The 23,287-nt window shown below is 40.5% G+C and overlaps 1 protein-coding gene and 1 non-coding gene across 2 annotated transcripts in view; one reads left to right on the top strand and one right to left on the bottom strand.

Moving 5' to 3' along the window:
- Window positions 1-23,287, bottom strand: part of KMT2A (lysine methyltransferase 2A) — a 77,898-nt gene that overhangs the window by 32,604 nt on the left and 22,007 nt on the right. The window contains exons 3-14 of the mRNA XM_069555339.1: window positions 19,065-19,134; window positions 13,556-16,209; window positions 12,084-12,261; window positions 10,990-11,224; window positions 9,427-9,491; window positions 8,403-8,780; window positions 8,000-8,073; window positions 6,890-7,021; window positions 5,662-5,775; window positions 2,281-2,427; window positions 1,802-1,897; window positions 1,474-1,594 (exon numbers count right to left, since the gene is read on the bottom strand). Coding sequence (XP_069411440.1) covers window positions 1,474-1,594; window positions 1,802-1,897; window positions 2,281-2,427; window positions 5,662-5,775; window positions 6,890-7,021; window positions 8,000-8,073; window positions 8,403-8,780; window positions 9,427-9,491; window positions 10,990-11,224; window positions 12,084-12,261; window positions 13,556-16,209; window positions 19,065-19,134 — 4,264 coding nt within the window. The remainder of the gene's footprint in view (window positions 1-1,473; window positions 1,595-1,801; window positions 1,898-2,280; window positions 2,428-5,661; window positions 5,776-6,889; window positions 7,022-7,999; window positions 8,074-8,402; window positions 8,781-9,426; window positions 9,492-10,989; window positions 11,225-12,083; window positions 12,262-13,555; window positions 16,210-19,064; window positions 19,135-23,287) is intronic.
- On the top strand, window positions 652-786 carry LOC138421436 (small nucleolar RNA SNORA70). Its single transcript, XR_011249513.1, has one exon. It is a non-coding gene; the product is annotated as a small nucleolar RNA SNORA70 (small nucleolar RNA).

Below are 23,287 nucleotides of genomic sequence, written 5' to 3'. Positions count from 1 at the left end.
GCCAATCTGATCTAAAATGTAAGCCACCACAGTCTGCTTCTGAAACTACTTACAAATGCCAGCCTGCATCTACCATGAAATGTTCACACGTGTGTAAAGCGTCAGGATTATTCTGAGCTCACAGAATATTCCACTAGTTCTCTTCTTTAGACCCATTTTTAAAGGTCACAAGGTAGCTTTTATAGATAACAGAACAGAAAAAGAATGGAAGACAGAACTTTCTCTCTTAAACATTCCAAAGAAATGTTTAAATTTTTTAAAAAAGAGGAGAAGGTAATGGGAGTAAAAGACACAATTTATACTTCTCCCTTATTCCTTGTGCTTTTACACTAGAGTTTAGAGCAGTGCTTCCTAAAATTCGGAAAAGTATACAATCTTCATCAGTTTATCTGTGTATCACCTATTATTTTTTACTTAACATACAATGTTGATTTGCTTAATTTAAGTAACTTCAATAGTGAACTTTATATCATTATTATCCTAAGTCAGTTTAATGTATTGGCTATAATCTTTTTCTAACACAACTGTTAAAATCCTGGACTCAGTATCACCTACAATCACTTCTGAAACAATCAAATGTACATTTACCTCACTTTGGGAAGTAATGCTTTAGAGCATTTCTTTGTGGTGAGTTACTATAAACAGTCCCCTTTGCAGCCAATTAAGCAGACTGTGCTCTTCTCCCCATGGGGGCCCAGTGTGCAGTGGTTGCACACAGCAGCCTCCTTGGTTGTGTAGGCAGTCTGTTACCCATACAGGTTGCCCTAAAGGATCTTAGAGACAGCCCTTTCCAGTGGACCTTCATGACTGGCATGTTCCCAATCCATGCTCCGGACAACTGTATCAGGAGCCTCTGGAGAGCCCCAAGGCACAGTGCCCAGGGTCCACATTGGCCAATTATAATGTCCATCTGCACCAAGCTGCAGAACAAGGAGCCTGTGATTGAGGCCCTCTGCAGGGCCAAGTTCAAGTTCCCCGGCTGCCAGAAGAGCCACATCTCTAAGAAGCAGGGACTTATTAAGTGTTTCAGGGATGAATTTGAAAGCATGGTTTCAAATGTTTTTCTGTTTCTCTACTGAATGGCTCTTCTTCTCAAAAGCAGCTTATCCCAGATGGCTGTGGGGTGCGTTGGGGGCGGGGGAGAGATCAAATATATCCCTAATTGTGGCCCCTTGGATAAATGGCGAGTCTCACATGCATGACAGCCTTGGTGGTGTCCCATCCTTACTCATGCCCACCAATAAATCCAACTTTCCTGTCAAAAAAAAATCTTAATTCACGCCCTGAAAGATAAGAAAACCTTTCTAGTTGCTACAATTCCGTGTGTAAAGAAAAGAGCAAGACCAGGAACTCAGGAAATGTGTCTAAATGGCATCCTTGACAAGAATGGTCCTTCCACTGCAGTGTCCACCTCACCCCCCGAACACTAAGAACAACCTCTAAAAGTTGACAAAGCTAGCTTTTCTGAGTTACCTTTAGCAAAAAGTTTGGCACAATCATGGCACAGTGAGAAATCGTGAGACCACTGTGCATCCCACCCTTTGCCGGGAGTCGTGGATCCACAGCTCTTGCAGCGAACACACTTGGTACAGATCTGGAAGAGATGGAAAGTCAATTCGAACTTCTTATTTTTAATACCTCTTCTTATTTAAGAAGATCTTAAAGAAATCCGTTTCCAGAGCTGGCTTCCCGACTAGAACGGCTCCTCTTCCCTCAAGCAGGATATTCCTCTGACAACTGGTGCAAGCCCCACAGCCCAGCCCCAAGACGGTCCTTAAGAGTCCACACTGTGTGTACTCACCCAGACCTTCTTTTTCTTTGTGGGTTTGGTGGGGTAATTTGGTCCCAGGCACTCAGGGTGATAGCTGTTTCGGCACTTGTTACACTCCAGCAGCTGCTGTAGGAAAATAAGAGAGCAAAACAGTGGATGTCATCTCACCTCCAGTGACCACCTGCCACTTAGTACCCCATTTCATCCTTCTCAGGTAAATCTAGCATATCACTCTAACAGTTTAAACTTCCTCATAAATTACTCTCAAGGCATAGGGATTCATTTCCTGCCAAAGGTACTCAGTGATAAACATTTTGATGAAGCAGGTTTGAGGATTTTATCCAATACCACATTTTCTGCTGTATTGATGGCAACTGATTACACTGGGTTAAATAGTCAAACCAGACTAAGCCAACAGAGAAAAAATATAGATACAAAATTCTAAATTAAAAGGCAGAAATGAAGATAGAGGGTAATACGCTACGTGACGCCCTGACAGATATTTGTACCTTTGTAGCCTGATGCTGCCTCCCACAAACATGACAGAACTTGCAGCGGCGACAACACCAGTTTTCCAGCTGGTCCTCCAGAGGGCGCTCGTTCTCCTCCAAACAGAACTTGTGGAAGGGCTCACAACAGACTTGGCAATACACAAACTAGGGTAAGACAGGAGCACAGAGGTCATCAAATATCATGCAGAAATATCAACCAAATCCTACCTGCTTATTTTGACCTTTAGAAGTCCAGTAGTATATACTTTTTATTCAATATGTTCACTAAGCAGTGATTATGTTAAAACAAAAGCAGAATACTGGGAACTGCAGGAGTTTCAGACGACTAAAGCAGTAATAATAAAATTATAAAATAACTAAGTGGGGACTTCCCCGGCGGTCCAGTGGCTAAGACTCTGCACTTGCAAGGCAGGGGGCCCAGGTTCCATCCTTGGTCAGGGAACTAGATCCCACATGCCGCAACTAAGAGTTCGTTCACATGCCACAACTAAAAAATCCTGCATGCTGTAACTAACACCCGGTGCAGCTAAATAAATAAATATTCTTAAATAAAATAGAATAATTAAATAGATATATAATCTAAAAATTTAATAGAATGTGCTAAGTATCATAAAAGAAGTTATCAATAAAGCACTAAGGCAATGTAAAAGCCTGTGGTATGGGGAAATAGGGTTTTAAAGGTTTTCTACAACCTTCTAAACAACTGTAAGTTCTGGTTTGTCCTTCCCATCTCTTATTTTAGAAACATGTTATTCTCATTCTGAAACAGGGATTTTCAAAAATTCAAATGAGGGTGACTCATAATTTTCTTTTGCCATAAAAGAATTAGTGGGTCAAAACTATAAAGTCTATTTAGATAACTGTAATATGCCAATGTTAATTTCTTGATTTTGATAATTATTCTGTGATTATATAAGAGGATGTCCTTGGAAATACACCGTGTAATATTTAGAGGTTTTTAAAAGGGCATATGTCTGCAACTTGCTCTCAAATTTAAGAAAAAATGTCTACATGTAAAACATACATATTTTATTTCTTATTCTGTAAAATACATATACAAAGAGAAAAGGATAAGGTAAACTAAAAATATTAATGTTTGGAGAATCCAGGTAGAGGGTATATGGAAATTCTTTGTACCACTCTTGCAGCTTTTCTGTAAATCCGAAATCATGTCAATAGAAAAGGTTTCCATGGTGGGAGAGTTCACCAATCACTGGTTGTGCTTTAGGAGTGCAGTGTGGGCAGTGGGCTGTTCATTTGCTAATTCAGTTTTTAGGAATCCTGTGGGACTGCTATGCACAGCTATATAATTTAAATTGGAGCAATTATACTCTGGGAAAAAAAGCAACCTGTTTTAACACAGAAGCTGAAGTACTGGTGTTACAAAAGTAAGTTATTCCTGTGGGGAGCATGTGTGTGTATGTAAAGCCTTAGATTAAGCAGGAAAAGAGCTACAGTAGATGCCTGGCCCTTTCAGACTGAACAGTCTTAGTTTCAGTGCTACCTAAAGCAAGCTCAGCACTTAGAACAATATATTGTTGTAACAGGCACTAAGAAAATATTTCCTTAAAGAATGAATTGATGTTATTCAGTCGCTGAGTTGTGTCTGACTCTTTTGTGACCCCACGGACTGTAGCCTGCCAGGATCCTCTGTCCATAGGGTTTTCCAAATAAGAATACTGGAGGCAGGTTGCCACTTCCTTCTCCAGGGGATCTTCCCGGAACAGGGATTAAACCTGCATCTCTTGCATTGGCAGTCAGATTCTTTACCACTGAGCCACGGGGAAGCAAAGAATGAATGTGCTGTGCTGTGCTTAGTCACTCAGTCATGTCGGACTCTTTGCAGTCTCATGCACTAGAGCCTGCCAGGCTCCTCTGTCCATGCGGATTCTCCAGGCAAGAATACTAGAGTGAGTTGCCATGCCCTTCTCCAGGAGATATTCCCAACCCAGGGATCGAACCCAGGTCTCCTGTATTGCAGGCAGATTCCTGACCATCTGAGCCACCAGGGAAGCCCAAAGAATGAATAGCAGGCAATAATTTGTAATATTGCTAATTCGTAGTTTAAAATAGCAAGTGGGCAGGACTGAATCTCTTAGCCAGTGATTGTTTAACATCTGGATTACAACTTGGCTTTGGGTTTTATGACCTCAGAATACATTTGAGATAATAAGCTAAGGAGGTATTCAGGAATTGAGAATTACATGAATAAAAATACTACTCTTTCCTATTTAGAACTGTGCTATCTTTTTCTCCTTTATTGTACAGGTGGCAAATACTCACTGCGAAAACACTCAAAAAAATAAAGAAAAGAACAAAAGTCACCAATAGTCTGACTACATGCTTAAGATTTTGGTGTAAATCGTTCAGAATTTTTCCTATGGATATATTTCAAAAACATTTTTCCAAACCAAAATGGGGTTGTGCTTTACATACTATTCTGTGACCTGCTCTTTTAACTCAGTGATGTGTCATGGATATCTTTCCATGTCAATATGAACCTATATTATCTTAAGGACTTCATATTTGCCATTATATACATGTCTTACAATTATTTTAACCAAGGTAGCAGCCCCTTACTGATAACTTCTGGAGTTGTCTCCAGTTTTTCATTAGCATAAATACTGAAATAAACCGTTCTGTTTATCATATGTACAGACAAACATGTATACATATAGAAACACATATATACATACCTATACATATTTGCCGGGTTACCTAATTATATCCTCAAGATAAATAAATGCCTGGAGTGCAAGTGCTGGGTTAGAGTGTATACCCATTTTAAAGATAAATACATATTTTCAAACAATCTTCTCAGAAAGATTCTAACTAGATTTTCAGAAACAGGAAGTCTCCACTTACACTTGATCCTTTTTATCGTGTTTTAATTTACAGTTGTATGGTAATAGGAAAGTTTGACATTCCCCGCACACCATGTTTTCACTTCTCATTTTGTGAATTATATATTCCTGTCTTTAGACTATTTTTTAAAACTGGGTGTTATTCCTTTTTCTTATTAATTGCTGAGAGCTCTTTACAGACAAGGTAGTTTTGCTATTCAAAACTATAAAACGATTACCAACAGCAATTCTTTTTCTAGAAAAGCATTTATCATTTGTTTGGATACCTAGAAGAAAAATCAGAACTCTATTATAAGAAATGAAACTGTTGAAACTTTTCACACTCAATAACTGCTTCTCTAACAAAAAGCAGACTCCTTCCTGAAATTTCTAAAAAACAAAAACATTTCAATTGCTGGTTTAAACAGGGTATAGTGCCTGCTATAAACCAACGAAACAGAATATAATGATTTCTTTCATCACAGCAAAATAATTTCTCATACTGTCTGGGGTACCAAGAAGCAGGAGGTCTTACCTCTACATGCCCACTACTGGCACAGAGAAAGCAAACTACCCTGGGTGTTATAGGGACAGAGGTCAAGATTCCTAAGCCTCCCATCTCCCACACATTTTCTGCTTCACAATCCTCCTGTGGAGAGAGAAAAAGATCATTTACAAGAGCCATATGACACAACACTACCTGGAAAATAAGAATGACAAGCAGAAAAACAGAGTGACACCAGAATGTCAAGAATACTTCATTCCAATGAGTTCAAAACTGCTGCTTTGAAAACTTTAAATCTCAAACACAATCTCTTAAAAGGCTCACCTGTTAACCACAGTGCAAAAATTTACTGGGACTGGATTTCCCTTAGAGTTTGGCTGATTCAAGTGATCATCATGGTTTGATAATTTCTACGTGAAACAATCACTTCCTCAGACACGATTCTCATCGAAATGCACTTTAGAGTTCAAGATGGGCAGGGCTGTCTCCATGCCTCTGTCCTCTAGTCAGTTCACAGACTGACCTGGTAGCAAGTGACCAGAGCTCTTACACACTTGAACCCATCTATTAATGGCAGCTCTTCACCCACCCCCACTGCCCCTGGCAAGGATTTCTTCTTTTTCAATGCCTTTGGTAACATCATTTTCTTTTTTTAACTCGTTTGTCTAACACTACACTCTCACCTCCTAAACTGTTCTGCTGTTGTTGTTTAGTACCTGAGTGGAGCCCAACTCTTTGCGACCCCATGTACTGTAGCCCACCAGGCTCCTCTGTCCATGGGATTTCCCCGGCAAGAATACTGGAGTGGGTTGCCATTTCCTTCTCCAGGTAACATCATTTTCTTGATTTAAAGTCCACAACACTTGGACTTCCCCTGGTGGCAGGGTAGTTAAGCTTGTGCCTACCAATGAAGGGGACATGGGTTCGATCTTTGGTTCGGGGAAATTCCACATGCCACAGAGGAATGAAGCCCATGCCTCACAGATACTGAAGCCTAGATACTCTAGGGCCTGTAAGTCACAAGCAATGAGCCCCTGTGCCACAACCTCTGAAGCCTGGCGCCTAGAGCCTGTGCTGCACAAGAGAAGCCACCACAGTGAGAGGCCCTTGTACCACAACTAGAGAGTAGCCCCACTCTCCGCCAACTAGAGAAAGCCTGCGTGCAGCAATAAAGACAGCCAAAAGTAAAAAAAAACTTTAAATAAACGCATAAAGTCCATAATACTCAATACACTCTGTGGTCACTGAGCACTTTTACCTTAAAGTCCACTCTGATCCTGTGGACGCCATCTGCTGGAACTTTCTGCTTGGAGCTATTTCCATTGGAGAGAGTGCTGAGGATGTTCAAAGTGCCTGCATTTTCCTGCTTATTGACTGGAGGTGGTTTCTCCTGCGGGGACAGAAGATGGATAAAAAACAAATCCACATCCGGCTTGCCTTCACTCTCACAACAGATAATAACATAAACAACAAACTGTACTACTAGTTCTGGAAAACATGCTTCCCATGTAAGTATCCTATACAGACAGAGAAGCAATCTTCAGTGCCCCCTCAACCCCCCACTGAGGCATTTTATTGGCAAGTATGTATTATATCCCTGGAAAAAACAAGCCAAGATTTTTGCTCTCATGCATCTTCGTCTTGCTTCCTTGTGGTCCATGATGCCTGCTGAGGCTGTCAGTACAATGAAGCCACGCTGATGAGAAGGGAGCAGGTTATTCTGCCACTGTTCTAGATCTTGGGAGTTGCACACATCAAATCTGGAGCTGATCGCTCCACATCTGTGTAACCTGCCTATCAGATTCAAGACAATTTTCCCAGCTCTGTGATCATCAGTGATTTCAAATTTACAGCAGGACCACGCTTCATCATCACAGTTAGAAACAGACAATGACTCTGGAGCACAACTTAATAAGAACTTGGCATTTGCCTCTCTTTTCAGCACTGCTGATGTGCTCCAAAGCATTGGCCTAGACGTGCATGCACACCATTATGGGGGCACAGAAAGAATCAGAAGATTCTTAAAGACCTGTCTCCACATAATAAAAATAGTGGACACAGAGAACGGTGATTGTTATAGTCAAATACTGCTAAAGGATGTTGAGGGGGAAAAAAATTATACTAAGCAGCCTGTAATGTACACATAAGCATGTGGGGTTACGAAGAAGGGGAAAACAACCAGGGGGAAAAAAGGGAGCTAAAGCTTAAACCTGAAGTAAGTACACTGATTTTAAGAAACTCCACTGCCATCTACATAGAAGCAAAAATGCAATATCACTCAATCCTGTAATGGTTCAAGACTGGGCCACCTTCCTACAGCACAGAACCCATGCTTGAGAAATAGCAGAGAAGACAAATCTCTCCTCACCTTTTCTTTTGGCTTTTGTTTTACAGGAATATTTGGGCGAGGAGCCACTTTTTTCTGCTTGCTTTGCTCTGGACCTAAAGGATTCAAAATAAACTGCAGTCAGATGGCACTCAACATTCAGTTAATGCTAAACAGCAATGATGACTCTAGGACTGATGGCCCTGTGAGGAAGGGGGCATTAGAGAAAACAAAAAACTATTTAAACTCTAGGCTTTAAATAGGAAATTAACACAGTATGTCCAACTTGACTGGTTTTCGCTCTTATCTTTTATTATTATTTAACAGTTAGAAGAGAGCTAATTTTCCTGTACCAAAGACTTAAAAACAGACATTTCAGGTTTCCAGATGCTGTTTAAGACTCCAGTGTCCTGTGCTGGTTGCTCCATCTGCTGTCCTCACTCACCTGACTCTGGAGGTGGAGGTGGCTTTTTCTTGGGCTCACTGGGAGTAGTCTTGGGAACTTCTTTTCTCGGTGGTGCTGTGCTGGGGGGTTGTGGGGGGATGGCTGGTGCTGGCTGGGAGACCTGCTTGCTGGACTTCCTGGAAGTGGGCGTGGCCACGTGCTTGGCCTCAGGTCCTGGGGTCGCGGTGTTCCCTTCCTCACTCTTGTCCTCCACGGATTTGCGGGGAGGAGGGTCACTGTTGCTTTTCTTAGGGGCAGGATCCTCTCTTGCCGATGGGGTAGATTTCTGACTGGAGTCCACCGAGTTCTTCACAACGCTGCTCTCTTTGCTCTCCTTCTTTTCACTGGTCTTAGATTTCTTCTCTTTCTTTTTCACAGCTGGAGGGGGGTGCAGAAAGCAAGATTTTTCACATGAGGAAAGTCTATTGAAAATATAATTAAAAGGACTTCCCTGGCAGTCCAGTGGATAAGACTCCACTACCAATGCAGGGGGCTTGGTTTGATCCTAAGATTCCACATGCCACAACTAAGCCCGCACGCTGCAACCGGAGAAGTCCTCGTGATGTGGGCTCTAGAATTCTCTAGCTCAAGCACCACAATGAAGCCCCAGCATTATTTAAATAAATAATGAAAGATAAAAATAAATAAATAAAATATAAGTATAGGAATGTAACAATCTTAGTCTGAGTTTCCTACAGCTAACATTGACCCTGAAAGGCTCAAGAAAGTTAATGCCAAGTAGGTAAGTCAAATCGGTATACTTTTATTATTTTGAGGAAATGAAACATAATGTAATTTTATATGATTTTTAAAAAAATTTTTATTAAGGAAATTTTCAAACATATTCCAAGCAACAGTAAAATGAACATCCATGTACCTATCACCCAGCTTCAACAACCATCCTGGGTTGTTCTTGAAAGAGCAGTTCTTGAAAAGAATCTCGTGTTCTCTTTACACTAGGTGTACACAACTACATGACATTAAAGCAGGAAGCAGTTTAGAAACGATCTTTTTATAACACTACCTTTTGCTTGCTTCTGAAGGTAGGCTTTGGAAGGCATCCATTGTAGATTCTGACATTTTCGCATCCTAGAATAACAAGGAATACCATAAGCAAACTTCATTTAGGAAAAGCAACTGAAACAAGTGTTAATTTGAGGGCAAGAATCAGTTAAACTTTATTCAGGGTCATTTTGGGAGTTGAAAAAAGCACTGCTCATTATTTAGATTAAATCCAAGTCTGAATCCTTTGATCAGCAATTCCACCTACCTCGAGGATTTAAAGAAGAAATTATCAATTTATTTTTGAAATGGGACTCAAATGTCTTGCTTCCCAGTACTGACTAGCACCACATAAAATGATCAGTCATTATTTCTTATAGTCAAATTAGTTCTGCTTTCTTATGAGATTAATATTCATAGTAATCTGAATACAAAATGGACTGAAACTACCCAACAAGTCCTTTGTCTACCGCTATAATGCTACAGGGTCTGTCTTAGGGCTTGGATATATATATTTCAGTCCTCAACTTAATGAAACTCAATTCGAAGTCTAAAATTGAACTGAATCCACTGCAACGCCTATTTTAATGCAAGTTTATCTTGCTATCATGTACCTTTTTTGTTGATCTGTGAAATGTCTCACTTCCTTCCACTAATGGGACCAAGACAAGAATTCTTGCTTAGGGCCAGACTAAACCAAAGCCCAGAACTACCTAGTTTGTCCTAGAAACTCTCACCTTAAGTAAATAATGCAGCATTTTTCCCAAGTATATTTTACATAAATCATTTATGCTATTCATTCATTCAGCAAATATTTATGGATAATATCTATTCCTGGTGCCAGGCACCTGATGAGATATTCAGACACCAAAATTTCTGTTTATGCAACCCTCTGGATCCATTTTAAACAAATTATCCCAGAGAGTAGAAAGTGCATTTACAACTGACTAAAAAAAGCGGGAAAAGAGAATAATCAAAACTTCCAGAAAATTCCCTGGCAGTCCAGTGGTTAGGACTTCCACTCTCACTGCCACGGCCCGGGTTCAGTTCCTGGTCAGGGAACTAAGATTCTGCAAGCTGTGTGCATGGTGGGAGAGGCTTCCACAGGCATGAAAACATTCTGAGAGTTTGAGAGTAGAAAGACTTATGTCACCAATATTTCCTGAATGCCATAAAGGTAATTTCAGCTGACCTAACAAATACTATGCCTAAATTTGTCAGCATTTAAGTAGTAACCCATCAGAACTGCACGGATAGCTCTAGGTACACGTGGCTAAGTTTAAAATTAAATGAAAATTTTAAGTGCCGTTCCTCAGTCACACCAAACACGTTTCAGGTGCTAACCAGCCATGTGGCTAAGGGCTACCTGATTGACCTGAGCAAATATAGAGGGTTCCCAGCACTGCCCCCAAGGTATTCTTATTTAAGCGCGACCCAAACCTAGCACGGCACAAAGTCCAACTGTGCAACTCATTGTGCAACTCGAAGAGACTCAGCACAAGCACACTGGGTGTTGGGATGCGTTTTCTCTGCGGCAGGCCAGGCCAGCAGCCAAGGCCAGCCCCCCGGGGGGACCTGAACTCACTTGCAGCACTGCTTCTTTATGTTGCGGCCACCAAACTTGGGCTTATCCAAGCAGTTAGTGCAAACACCACAGTCCTCAGGCACCTGGCAGCCGGGACACTGCCCGCACCGCCTGGACCGCCGTCCCTTCTTCACTGGAGGTTCCTGAGGCGCCTTGTTTCTGGTGACAGGCTTAATTGGTTTGATGGGTGGAGCAAGAGGTTCAGCATCTTCTGAGCCAGCGATCGATGACTTGTCTGTTAAAGGAATGCGTCATCAGCTCTGAGGGAGTATCTGGTTCCTTCCCGTGAGCAGAGGGGAGATTCTCACAACCTACTGATGTCAGTATACACATTCAAACCTTCTAACTGGAACACCAGAAACGAAATTCACTATAATAGTCATATGCAGCACTCAGAGCCTGTTTTAAGTAATTACTTAAAAGTTTCTAAATGCCTACAACTTGCAGCTTGACAGTAGCAGAAATCCAAACACTAAAAACAAAATACAGTGTGACCAAAAGTCCAGAATATGAACTGAAGGCTTCTGAAGACTCTAATCTCTAAATTTCACTTGAGCAGTCACCCAGAGTTTAGGTACGATATGGTAACCATGAGAATATGTCTCAGAACCTCCAACCACGGAGAGCATAACTGGCCATGGGCCCCAGCTACGGCACTCTGAAATCCAGGGGTACAGAGGCCACACTCACCACAGGGGCTGCCCTCAGTCTGTGATGAGTATGGCAGCAACACTAAGGCAGGCCCTGCTCCGAGGAGACATGAGACTCCTGACAGTCCGTGTTTGCCCAAGGGCTCCCTGACAGCCTTGCCGAGCTGTCTCATACTGCACGGCCTCCAGGAAGATTCTGCCTGGCCTTCCTTTCCGTTCTCCTTTACTACGGTCAGACCTACAGAGCAGGCTGACAGCTCCCCCAGGCTTTCCTAACTCCCTCCCCAAATTTCAGGCATTTCCTCTAATAAGATCTTTACCTGGTCAATCCTCCCATTGACATCTGGTTCCTGGGGGGCCCAGCCTAACATACAATGCTGTGCAGAGCCTACTGCGTACCCACAGGATGATCAGCATACAAACCCAAGGTCATCCCCAACCTACCATCATTTCCCATGGAAGACAAAATCTTTTCTCGTTCTTCCCATGGTAAGGCACTCAGGGTGGGCATGTCATCAGGAAACACAGCTCGTTTTCGGCCAAGGGCAACAGCAGCTCTTCTGCAGACATGTTTAATCCGGGGTCCTCGCACAGAGGTCTCCGAGGAGTCACTTTCTTGACCCTGAGTAGGAGGCAAGCCCAGAACAAACAATAACAACCATCTGTGTTGAAAACAAAATTGAATGAAGCCAAAGTATAGTTGATTAACTTATTATAGTCTAGAGTCAACACATACAACTCTAGTTATCCCCAGCTGATATGCCATATCAATATATAGAAATCACCTACTTCTAAAATTGGCAGAAAAGGATTCAAATAAAAAAACAGAAATCAACTAAGCTTCTATTCCCAATTATACTACTTCTTTAAAATTCCCCTCAAAAAAATTCAAGCTGCCAGTCTGTATTATCAAGGAGTTCAGTCTCGTTTAAATAGGGCTTATCTAACAACAGACTGTTTCTCTGATCAGTAGAGAAGGAGAGGGAAATAACTTACAAACGGAGGCATAAAAGGCCACAGCTCCAAACAGAAATGTCTCACATTTTAGGGAGCTGCAGCTCCTATCACTAGGAGGTTAACCAAAAACATCCAAAATGGTGTCAGAAGTCTCATCATATTCCTGCAAGACCTCCCAAATGGCAGAATTACTAAATGCAAATGTGCCACTAGGCTGAATTACATTAAAGCCTAACTTTGTGGTCATTTTAACCTTGATATGTCAATATAAACATGCAACTACTAGATGGCAATTTTAAACAACAATCTAAAGATTGGCAGGTTTTCTCATAAAAGGCCAGTGTCTAGCTCACTTTGTAGAAAAACTTAAAAAGTGCTGCACTTTACAAAGCTCTGTTTGTCATCATCTTAACTAACTGAATTGCACAGCTTTTCTGTGCCACAGCTTGAGGCCAAGTGCTTCTCATATGAACTCTGCAAACACCTGTCATCTACTGTTCTAGTCACTCACTACTCAGGGGAAAAGATCCGCCCCCTCCCTGTTTTCTATAGCAAACAACAGTGAAACAATTAGACTGCAGACATGGACCTTCAAAATTAAGTGAGATTCCATCACACCAAACCCATTAAGTACAAACAACTTGGCATTCAATGTAATATGGCCCCACGCACCTTCAGGTCTTAGTTCATCACTTGCCTTCATGAAGCCATCCAGCTATTCCCTGCTCTTCCCATATATTTTATACTTTTCTGTCTCTACCTACACTGTTCCTCCTCTTTAAATGTTCCTCTATCATTTTCTACCTATCAAAATCCTATCGGTTCTTAAAGGACCACTGCAAATGCCACCACCTTTTCCTGATTCCCATAACTGGATATTAACCGAAACAGCCTCAAACCTGCTCCTAGAAGGGGCTTGAGAAACTGTTGATTTTAACGGGCAAGATGGAAAAGAGTACCTGTGCTTTGGGCTGGTCAGTTTGTTTAAGACTCTTACTCTTCTCAATCTTGCAGAGCTGGGCTTTGGCCTTTTTTAGGAGGCTGGCAACCCTCTTGTCAGTCATTGGAAGCTTGTCTGCCTGAGCCAACATGGAGCCTATGGAGGAAGTGGAATGTTTAACAGTGCTAGATGAAGGAGTGGAAAGGCAGAGGGTTTTCTCCTTCTCCAGGGATGGGGTAGTTGGGCCGAGGTCCAAGTTGCTTTTTTCCAGATTTCCTCTCCCTTTCTTTATAAGTATTTTGGTTTTGACAGCTGTCGTATCCCCAAGAGTCACAGAAGCAATATCAGTCCCAGAATCAAGTGATGAAGACTTCTTCCGCCCGGTTGCTTTTTTGGCAGAAGATGAAGCGGCCACATCTTCACCAACAGCCTTCTCTTTGGAAACTTTACCCATAGCATACAAAGTCGAGCTGCTCTGAATTTCTGATCCCTTTTTCCTTTTCTCTTTCTTGGACTCCCGCTTATTCTCCTTTTCTCTCTCCCGGTCTCTCTCTCTACTCTTGTCCTTCTCCACGCTCTTGTCAGCATCTCGCTCTTTGGACAGCTCCTCGGGGGCCTTGTCTTTATTCCTCCCTCGTTCAGTCTGGGAGCCTGGGGTGAACCAAGGGAAGAGAGGAGTGGGACTACTGGATGAAAATGGCTCTGCTGGAGCACTAGTCTGCTTCCTTGGTCTCTGGTTTTTCTCTGCAGATTCCCCAGACTGAGTCAGGGAATGAGAAGGAAAAGTAAAAGTTGGGTTTAAGGCACTAGTGGCAAGAGGACCAACAGAAATGCTTAACGAGGAGGAGACAGAAGACGGTGGGGTGAGAGGTGACAGCTCAGAAGTGCTAAGCCTTCCACTTCTTGTCCTCATAGAGTGAGAAGGAGATCTTGGTTCAGATCGAATAGGGCTAAACACCTTTCTTTTCCTTTTCCTGTTAGATACTCCTGAAGAAGATGTGCCAGCAGAAGTTCGATTACTAGGCAAGGTTACAGACTCAAATATCCTAGAGTGAGCCTCACTCGGAGTAAACCTCGGAGCTCTCAGAAGCGGGCTCCTTTTGTGCATATCGAACCTTGTTCCAGAATGGAGAGGTGAAAACAATCGGGCTGAAGCAGCAGGACCAGACGTAGAAAACCCGGACGCGAAGCCGACATCCTCAGGAGTTAGTGGAGGGGGGCGGAAATTATCAAAGATTGGTTTGCGAATAAGACCTTCTTTGGCATACTTTGCTGAGGAAAAGTACTGTGGCTCTGACCTAGAGTGCTTTAGAGAAGTCCACCTAAATGTTGGTTCCCGCAAAATAGATTTTCGCTTCCCTTGCATGGGAGCGGCGGAAGTAGGCAAAAATGGTGATGCTAAGGGGATGGTTGGAGGCATGAGCCAAGGTGTGTGGTCAGAGATACTGGAGGCTGGCTGCAGAGGGGGCGGTGGTGTCAGCAGGGGTGGAGGGGGCGAGGAAGAGGTCTGCTGCTGGGGGGCACTTTGCAGACTGGATAATTTTTTCGTGGTTCTGGATCCAAAACTTCTCTCCGACACTGAATACCTTCTGCTTCTCCGGTCACTACTGTCATTTTCTGGGGACTGGGAAATAGGCAGTGGCGTATGGACTTCGGGGGTATCGCTCCGCTCTTCAGGAAGGACCTGAATCTCCTCAGAGGCCTGAGAATCTGTGGAGGTATCGACACTGGGGCTACTGGATCGGGAGGAGTCTGAAGACATCTGAGAGGAGTGCTGAGATGCTGCACTTGATTTTTCAGAAGATCCACAGGATGTGGCACTGAATCTACTGTTCGGTGTAGACTCCAGTCGGGCAATTTTAATTGGAGGGTCATAATCTTCATCCTCTATGAACCGCCGAGGGGTTTTGATGATCCGCGAGGAGATGGCACTGACAACAGGCATGATGAACTGTCGGATGTTTTTGACCTGTGTCTTCACCTTTCTTCCTTGCAGCTGAGCTGCTTCTTTCTCGATTTTCTTTTGAGCCCCCTTTTTTGCCCTCTGCAAGAGCTGCTTAGCAATTGTTGCATCTGTCCTTTTAGAAGAAGGAATAATCCTAACCGGCTTAATCCTTCGAGGGCTTTGTCTGACTACTGTCTTATCTTCTTTTGTGAGTGGAGGTGTTCCTTCCTTGTCTTTCCGGACCTTCTGGGGCTTTTCCAGTTCAGAGTTAATGAGGAGACCTGAAGGGGTCTTTATCCTTTCTGTTGATGGAGGCCGTCCTCGCCGGCGTACAATTTGTACCCCCTTCCTTCCTATTTGAAGCTTCCCTGTCTTAAACTTTGACTTGAGAGGAGAGAGTTTACCTGCTCTTAATTTTTTAATCTTTGTGGCTTGCTGAAATGTAGTGGAAGGCGTGCGTTTCATTTTCTTCAGGCTATCTTCTTTGTTTCCCTTTGGTAACTCGGAAATGTCCTTTCCGTGTGTTATTTTGAGTTTTACTCCAGGGAAGGTAGGAGGTCTTCCTCTCTTCTTTTCTATACTTTTAGAATCTCTCTTCTTGATCTTATCTCCAGATTTGGTCTCTGATTTATTTAGAGGGGAGAACACAGATGGGTCTGAGAGGAGAGCTGCATTTCGGTCAGAGCCACTTCTAGGTCTCCCGCGAGGCTTTCGAGGACTAGTTTTAACTGTGTATAGAAATTAAACAATGAAGAGCATATATTTAGCTTTGCAGTTTAGGTTTTAACTAAACTGAAGATAATTTAGCAAAAGTCATTCTGTACTGAACTCTATCTGGGTTTAATCAGTCAATAAAACATCTTTATTGTGCTTAAGTTTCTTTTCACCAAAAACCAGCCTCAAATAAATCAAGTAAATAACATTCTACCTAAAAGAACCCTTAACTCCTTTTTCAATAGAAAAACTAAGATAATCAAAGAGGTTTTCAACTGAGCAGTTAATATACGAAACTAATTTTCTTACATCTTTAGGTGAATAAGGCTTTTTTTCTGAATTTAAAAAAAAAAATCTGTTTAAAAAAAATCTGTATGACCTTTTCCATATTCTAGTCATCAAGGGTAACATTTGAGAACACATTTATAGTAAGTCATTCCCTTTTTTTCAACTCAGAATTTTGGCTTTAATAAATATGAACAAGGTGCTCTCCAATCAATAATATACCAACTTCCATAGGTTACAATAATACACCAACTTCTACAGGCTGCTCAGCTTCCTATATTTTCAATCTGCTTTGCCAAAGTAAGTTAAGGAAGTTTCACTGAAAAAAAAAAAAAATTCATTCATGAGACATCAGAAAAAGATCATTGAACTCAGTGACAAGTGAACTAATCAGTGAAATGGCATGAGATATCCGTTAATCTACTCCCCTACCTATAGGCTCTTGAACCAGTCTTAAATTACAAAAAAGATTTAACCATAATTAACGTCAACAGCAAACTGACTATTTAAATCAGATTTCTTCTATTCTAAATAAAAGGAATCTGCCAACATTTAATCAACTCAATTTGCTATGTATTAAGAGGCTTCAGAAAACCACAGTTTTCTAAAATTCTTTTCTTTTGGGTGGGAGGGGGTATTGCTGCGGGATCTCAGTTTCCTGACCAGGAATTGAACCCTGGTCACAGCAATGAAAGCCCAGAATCCTAACCACTAGGACACCAGGGAACTCCCTAAAATTCTTTGCATTGTCTGTACTTTCTAAATGTATAAATAAGAGTCGCCTCGTCTGTCACATCTTTTCTTCTCTCATGACTTTTCAATGTTTTATATGACTCAACATTCTTCTGAGATTAAAACTTCCCCTAACAGGCACCAGAAGAGATTTATGCCATTATGATGAACATTTTAGACTATGGAACTGGCTTCCTAACAGAACAGAAATCAACAAAGGTCTGATTGTTGAGCTTTCTAAATATAAATGCTTTCCTCACCAATTAACTTGAGACTTCTCTTAACAGATTAAGGATTCACATATCTGTTCTCAGTATTTACTAAAAACAACAAATTACAACAAAATGGACTAGAGGACAGCAGAAAAACTATGCTTCAATTCTTTAAAATAATAAAGTATATAGATGGGTTTTTAATTAAAAAGAAAAAAGACAATATTCAAGATACACTGACAGCCAAGGGAAAAAAAAAACAAGAGGAAACCATCAAGGGTTGTGAATCAAAAAATTAAACCCTACCCAGATGTACATCACAAGATTCCTTGTAATCTTGGTAAATCTGAATGTGGCCACTCACAGGCCTCTACTAATTCTGAAAACCTCTTTGATTCATCTTTTACAAGAAACTTTTGGTGAACACGTAGAAAAAGGCACAACAGAGAAAAGTCCAGCTCTGCTGCTAACTTCCATAATCCACAATATACTCAAAGAACTCACAAATCAGTTAGAAGTAACTGCTCAGCGTGTCTTTTCCTGGCCTCATTTTGTTATCTATAAGTGAAGGGTTAGACTAGACAATCTCTAAAATCACCTTCTGATATCAAGTTTTAAGATTTTATCACATCTTAAAAGAGAAAATTGCTACTCTCTAAATGGCACAGGTACAGGAATACTACTGGTTAAGTCCTTCCAGCTAGAATAGCAATACTATCACCACTTGGGAAAGGAAAAATTGTTAACGTACTGTGTTTGAGTTAGATTACTATATAGTACACGATGACTCTTGAATGAAATGCAAATGATAACAATCACAAACGTCAACGACAAGAACCAAAAGCATGGCTAACATCATATTTAACTAGCCTGTCTATCTACATAAAATCAAAGACAACCATACAAGAAGTCAGAATGGCAGCACAAGTGGGGAATTTTTTTTCATCATAAGATCTATCTCCCTCTCTTATACAGAACAGAATTCTGCAAGCCATTAGATGTTATTTCCACTGAGGATCATCTCGCAGAAAACTGCTGTTAAGTCTAGAATTTCAACTCATTATAGATATTTTCTTGGTGAGAACAATGGCAAATATTGTTAACAAATGGAAACACCCATGTCATTTTTATCTTCTTTAACATAGTTTTTCAAGGATCAGGTAAAACAGTTTTATAGAGTGCCAATATTTTGTTTTTAGTTCTTTGACAAAAGTAGACCAAATTTCATCTGTTTAAAACAACGGTCAAAAAAATAATAATAATACAAAATAAAACAATGGTCAAATTATTTGTACAATTCAAAATGCATAAATCTGAGGATGCTATCATTAGTAAGTAACCTTCATTTTGCCTACCAAGTTTTATAAGCATTCGAGAGAAATCTAGGCCCATGCCACAGGTAGTTCCCATAGAGAAGCATAATTAAAGATAAACCAAAAGTGATCTAACAGAGAGGAGCCCCATAAAGAGCGCTAGTTCATAAGCCATTTCCTACTTAGTGTGAGGGAAAGGGAACAATTTCTCCAAAAGAAATCTAAGACCACCTTTTACACGCAAAGAAGGCAAGGGGAAGTCAGTCTCTTAACAAACAAAACTTCAAGGCGTCGTGTGTTTAACGGGTCATGTTTACTGGGTCATACCTGAAGGAGACCTTGTGGGACTTCGTACTCTGACTTCTTCATCTGAGCCAAAACCTAAGAACTGCTCATCCTACAACAAAGGAAAATTATTTTAAAATCAGGAAAAAAAAAACCAACCCATAAATCTGAACATATCCCAAAGAAATGCCCAGAGGAGAGACCAATGAATTTGGAAAATTTAGCCTCTATATATCAATCATCATCATTCCTATGGATATTATTATAAAATAACTTAATACTGAAATAAATAAACCCAGCCATATGGCTTCAATACAGACATACAGGAGCTGTACAGTAACTGAACATTGATAAGTCACCTTTGGTGCACAGTACACAGGGGACAGTCCTAAATTTCAACCTATAGATACAGCCCAAAACAATTAAAGAATGACTTTAACTCAAGTAAGCAAATCAGTACAATGGCAGAAATACACAGCCCCAATAAAAAAATATTTTCAACAAGTTTACAGACACATAAGGAATAACCTACAGTATCATAATTTCTTGTCTACTAAATATTAAGAGACTGAAATTGCCAAAATAGTCAGTTCCTTAACTCAGGAATTGACATTTAGATGTGATTTCCATACATTTGAGATCCAAAGATTCTCAACATGCATTTTATGGCATCATTTTTAAATGCCCTGTGATAAGAGACTTAATGGTGGGCAGCAGCATTTGTGAAAGGATGGTGAATTGACCACATAAAGGGTAAAATGCATCCAAGGATAACTGAAGAAAGCACTTTAATTTCAGTTGTACTTAGAGAAGGCAAAAACTTTTCTTTCCCTCTAACTTTTAACCTACTTAAAAAAAAATACTAAGGATTTAACTAATTTTGAACAAACTCTCAAGAAACACGGTCCATTTAAACAACTTGATTAATAGACATTCACCAATTCAGAGACTAAGAGTTCTTTCTAGGAAGAGACAAGAATTTCAGATGCCAGAAACAAAATCCATATAAAAGAACAAATTAAGGAATTAAGGACAGATTTTCTTGAACCTCCGAATGATACTGACAACCCCCAAATTAAACGCAGACAGGTAAAGCCCCCCAGTCTGAGGGGCCAGTCCGGCTCCTTTGTGGATGCGTGGCACCACTGAAGAGAGGGAAGGGTTAGTCTGAGGTCCCAGTGTCTTTATTTACTGCAGTGTTACAAGAATAGATGAAATAATTTACAGAAGTCATGTAATTTACATAAAAACACTCAGAAAACTATAATGTGGCATCCACATTGTAGTTATTATTATTGATGTGATTTAGAAACTGAAGCTCCAAAAGGTCAGATGACTTACCCAAGACCATACAGTTAGTTACAAAGAACTTTGTACCATAATGGCTAAAATCTAAAACTAGAAATATTTAGAGGAATCCAATAAATTATCTATACTACAATATTCGATAAATTTTTTCAGCTACTATTAAAGTAACATGAAGCCCATTTTCAAATCCTTAAAGTTTCTGATTTAATTCATTCTTTTCCAGCATTATCCTTATGGAACAACCTGGTAGTCTATGCATTTCACAAAGACATCTGGGGATTTCCTAACACTTACCAGGGGACTACATTGCTAAATGCATAAATTCTATGCTCTGAGAGTGTTGCAACGAGAGAGTTCTACCAACTATACACACACTAACCAACAGGTAAAGTAACCAAAGCAGAAATAATGAAAGATGATTAATCTTTAAAAGAAACATGAGATTCACATTGCTATGTTCTATATTTTAAACTTTCACAATACGTAACTGTACAACCCTAATTCAATCTACTCCAAAACAGAGTACTACAGAGCTATCAAGCAGTCATTAAACTAACTGCCAGTGTTTAAAGTTTCCAAGTACTTTCCAAAATGACAGAAAGCATTAACTCTTTGTGGCCTTGTAGTTGGAATAAGAAAAGACTGACTTTACTTCCATCCAAGAACTTTCTTTTCATTTGAAATATATTGACAGGTTGACTTCTTTAAGCACACTTAAAAAAATAAGCACCCATTGTTTAAACAATCCAGAGTTTAGTCAAAAACAAAAGCCATCATTGTTATGTTAAAGAGCTCTGGTCCAGTAACTGTGAACTTCCAATTCCATATAAAAGTCCCCCAAGCTGAGAAAGAACTGGGAGAAGAAATTCTGCAAAAAGGTGCTACAAGTGAAGTTCTTTTTGCCTCTCCAGTCTCTCCCATAACCCCCTTTAAATTCATCAGTTCCTGGAAGGTGCAGTAAACAAGGTAACAGTGCTGGCTTTCCAGGGAATCAGACTTGCCTAGAAATCAAAAGACTAAGTCCAAATGTCTACAAAAAGATAGCAAAGAGGAGCTGCAACTAAGCCCATGGTGGCTCAGATGATAAAGAATCTGCCTGCAATGCAGCAGAGACCAGGGTTCAATCCGTGGGTCGGGAAGATCCCCTAGAGAAGGGAAAGGCAACTGGCTTCAGTAGTTTTGCCTGGAGAATTCCGGGGTCAGAGAAGCCTGTAGGGCGACAGTCCATGGGGGGGTCGCAAAGAGTCGTACACAACTGAGTGACTAACACTTTCACTTTCTTTCACTTGGCACTACAGCAGCCCTGAAAAGAGGAAACGGGAGATACCATGCTACATGGGACCAAGTATTTCTGGAAACTGGGCCCAGCTACACTTTTCACTCTGGCTTTCTCTGATGAGCACAGCATTCTAAAACAAAGTATAGGCAAGAGGCAACAAACCTATTCCTTCTGGATGACGTCCTTGGAGAATAGATCATCAAAATTGTATCCTTTCCTTACCACCAAAGATAGAAAAATATCCTTGCCAAGCTAAGACCTTAAATCATATTTAGCTTCCAGAGATTAGGAATGCAATGAAGCTAATGTCATTTCCTAAGTGAAAGTTAATTCTAAAATAATAAACGTGTAGAATTTATTACTTTCACCCTAATCTCTAGGGGTTATTTGAGAACTTCCAAACATATCTTTAACAGCAAATTCTACACTACCCATAAATATCCTAACATTTGAGGATTTTTATTTTATGTTAATAGCAGGATTTTAATCCTTTAATGGCTCTTTTATTTGTGATGAAGCGATAAAGAATATTTTCCACAGGAGAACCTAAGTGAATCCAAAATAAGTATTACAGACAATAATGTTTACATATAAAATGTAATGATGAAGACATTTTGGAAAAACACATGAAGTTCTATATTTCAAGGAATTATGTACTACTAGGACAATTTTGCAAACAAAGCACTTTCTTTTACTTGTCCATTCATTCAAAAACCATTTACAAACTATCTGTTCCTGATGCAAAGAGGAGTAAGACACGATGGCTCTGCTCCCAAGAAGTATCTAAGGCAGACAGGCAGGTGCCCAATCTCAATCTTCCTTTCAAAATCCTTTCAAATGTCAGTGAAGGATAAATTGCTATGTAATTCATATTCTAGAATTTAAAAACTGGCTTAAATCTTAGAATAGTTCATTCTTCCTCTTGTATTAGTATTAGGTTCATGGAGAAATATTCAACACATTTCAAAATTCTTCCGAAGGATGGCAATGTCTATCTCCATGCCTCAGTGTTGTTCTAGGCACCACTCCAGCATTGGAAATCAGAGAGAGTTTAAGTAATCAAGACCTAAATCATCTGCAGTGATTAGATGTGACACAGTTCCTAGGAATACCAGTGACATCTGATCTAACTTGCAACTGACAGAGGCCGTTGTGTTTTCCTCCCTACTCTCAACTAAAATGCATAGATTTCATCTCCTCCCCTACATTACTCCTGATTTACCTTAGAGCAGAAATCACTCACCTGGAGTTTTCCCATCTCCCAATTTTATGTGGAGATTCCAAAGTTATTTTGAAAAAGACTCTAATAAACAAGCTTGGGCACATCTGGCCTTCAGTGAATAAGGTTTTGGGTGCCTGCTCATAGCTCCTTTCTTTTCTTGTGAGATTCCTCAGCACTTCAGACCACTGAACTAGGTGGCAGGTAACTCAGCACCCTTCTGTCTCCAAAATGTTTACTCTTTTTGGTTTAAAAATACCAAATTTCTTCAACTACAAAGGTTTTACTGATAGATCAAGTCACAACATCCATAACCACAGACTGTTTGAAATTCTGTTTTGAATGCTTATAATTTTTTATATCATCATACATGGTTCCATCATATGAGGAGGCCACAGAACTGAGAAAATTACTAAGAACTAAAGAAGATGAAGAAACATCAAGGAGGCATATAGTGCA

Source organism: Ovis canadensis, chromosome 15 (genome assembly GCF_042477335.2).
Source record: "Ovis canadensis isolate MfBH-ARS-UI-01 breed Bighorn chromosome 15, ARS-UI_OviCan_v2, whole genome shotgun sequence".
Classification (NCBI taxonomy): Eukaryota; Metazoa; Chordata; class Mammalia; order Artiodactyla; family Bovidae; genus Ovis; species Ovis canadensis.
The sequence above is the reverse complement of the archived record's forward strand: the minus strand, read 5'-3'. Positions and strand labels throughout refer to the sequence as shown.